This window comes from Propithecus coquereli, unplaced genomic scaffold (assembly GCF_000956105.1).
Source record: "Propithecus coquereli isolate 6110/MARCELLA unplaced genomic scaffold, Pcoq_1.0 Scaffold119, whole genome shotgun sequence".
NCBI lineage: Eukaryota > Metazoa > Chordata > Mammalia > Primates > Indriidae > Propithecus > Propithecus coquereli.
Window position 1 is genome coordinate 1,535,399 of NW_012135969.1, and position 1,725 is coordinate 1,537,123.

Genomic DNA, 1,725 nt, shown 5'->3' on the forward strand with positions numbered 1-1,725 from the left:
GAGTTCTTATCATAAAAGGGTGCTGAATCCTGGTCGACTAGTATCTTCTGTAAAGAAAGGTATTAGGAAATACACAAGAGAAATGAGATAGCAAATTTCTTTGCTTGGATACTTACAAGTTTTAAATTCCGTTTTGCCCAAGTTTGCCATAAGAACATACCGGTCTAAGATTCCTGAATCATAAGCAAAGAAATACCATTTTTCTACTTTGTGGAAGGTAAAAACACAAGGATGTCTTATTGACAAGAAGAAAAACAAAGTCTGAAAGGGCTCCCAAAACTAATTAAAGAACTGATATTTGTTTTCCCAAACAGATCCCAGAATAACTTAATTGTAAGTATTTAGCCACTTAATCTTAATCTCCTCTGTTTTCATAAAACTCTCTATGATACCAGTGAGGAATGAACTCTTCTGAACCACTTTTGTTGTTAGACAGATGGTGTATGTGAATTTACAGGAAGCAACAGACAATTTTTTTTATCCACTCCTTATCAAGTAATGGCCTAAAAAGGAGTGGTTAGGCAGGGAGGGATACCTTTCATTTTTACATTTAAGTTTCTCTTGCCAGCATCATTAAAAAGACCAGAATAAGTTATATAGATATATCTTAACAACTCAAAAGCAGAATTTTTTAAAACCTTAAATTGTGTAATTATCTTAAAAAGGAAAAAAAAGTTCACAAAATGATTAACACAAAAACCAACTCACCAATGATGCCACTATCTCTGCTTTCAAGTGTGGATGTTGGACTAGTAACAGGCCCATAGCTGCAATCCTTGGCAGCTGCATTTGTACTGACTGGTGGGAGGGTAGAGCAGGGGCTACTGGCTGGTGGAGAAGCAGTGCTGCTAGTCAGGGTGGAGCAGGGACTTATCCGCTGGGTGATTGCTGAGGTCTGAAAAATTGGAATCATGAATAACATAAACTGACCAGTTGTTAAAGTAAAGTATATCTTAAGGTAAAACAAATGCCTTGATGAAAAAAGAAGAAATAATCTACATGCACAGCTTTTACATTTATTAGGCTCTATTCAGTTTTGCTTTCCAGAATAAGAGATTTTGGGTTCTACAATTAAGGTGAAACTCGATGAATTTAACGTTAGCAGAGACTACGCCCAGTTTTTCTGCCTAGGGAATTTCCAGTAACAAGTATTCTATCATTGCCATTCATTAATAGAATAGAGAATTTTTTTTATTAAGCACAAGTTTTCCTCGCAATCAATAAAACTTTTCAGAAGGCTTGAAGTTTGTCTTGTTGATAATTTTCTTTAGACAGAGGAAAAAAAAATCTCTTCAGCTGAGGTTAAATAAAGTTCTTAATGCAAAGAAGTGTCTTTTTGATACATGGCAGCTGCCCAGAGACAATAAATAAAAGCAAGGAAAAATACCTTATTCTAAAAGTTTGTCTAATAAAATAGATTGAACAATATTAATGTAATACAAAATTATATAATTTCTCTGTAGAAGCCGAACAGTCTGAGATCACTTACCTCTTTTGTAAGTTTTGATGCAAAGGAATGAATAATTTATCAAACAGGTTGGTGGTAACATATGCCGGTTTACCTACTTTAATGATGATTCCTTTTTCTTCAGTTTTCTACCCAAATAAATTACTGAAACAATGAATAAAAGTATATATTTTTCAAACACCAAAAAAATTTTATCCTTTTTAAAATGCTAAGTGATCAGTGTCAAAAGTACTTGAAGTAACGCTAATGATAAATTT

At 33.6% G+C, this 1,725-nt stretch overlaps 1 protein-coding gene across 1 annotated transcript in view; it reads right to left on the minus strand.

Moving 5' to 3' along the window:
* The window catches only part of TANC2 (tetratricopeptide repeat, ankyrin repeat and coiled-coil containing 2), a 203,718-nt gene extending 202,805 nt beyond the window's left edge, over positions 1-913 (minus strand). The window contains exon 1 of the mRNA XM_012659605.1: positions 709-913. Coding sequence (XP_012515059.1) covers positions 709-913 — 205 coding nt within the window. The remainder of the gene's footprint in view (positions 1-708) is intronic.
* Between the last annotated feature and the right edge of the window lie 812 nt (positions 914-1,725).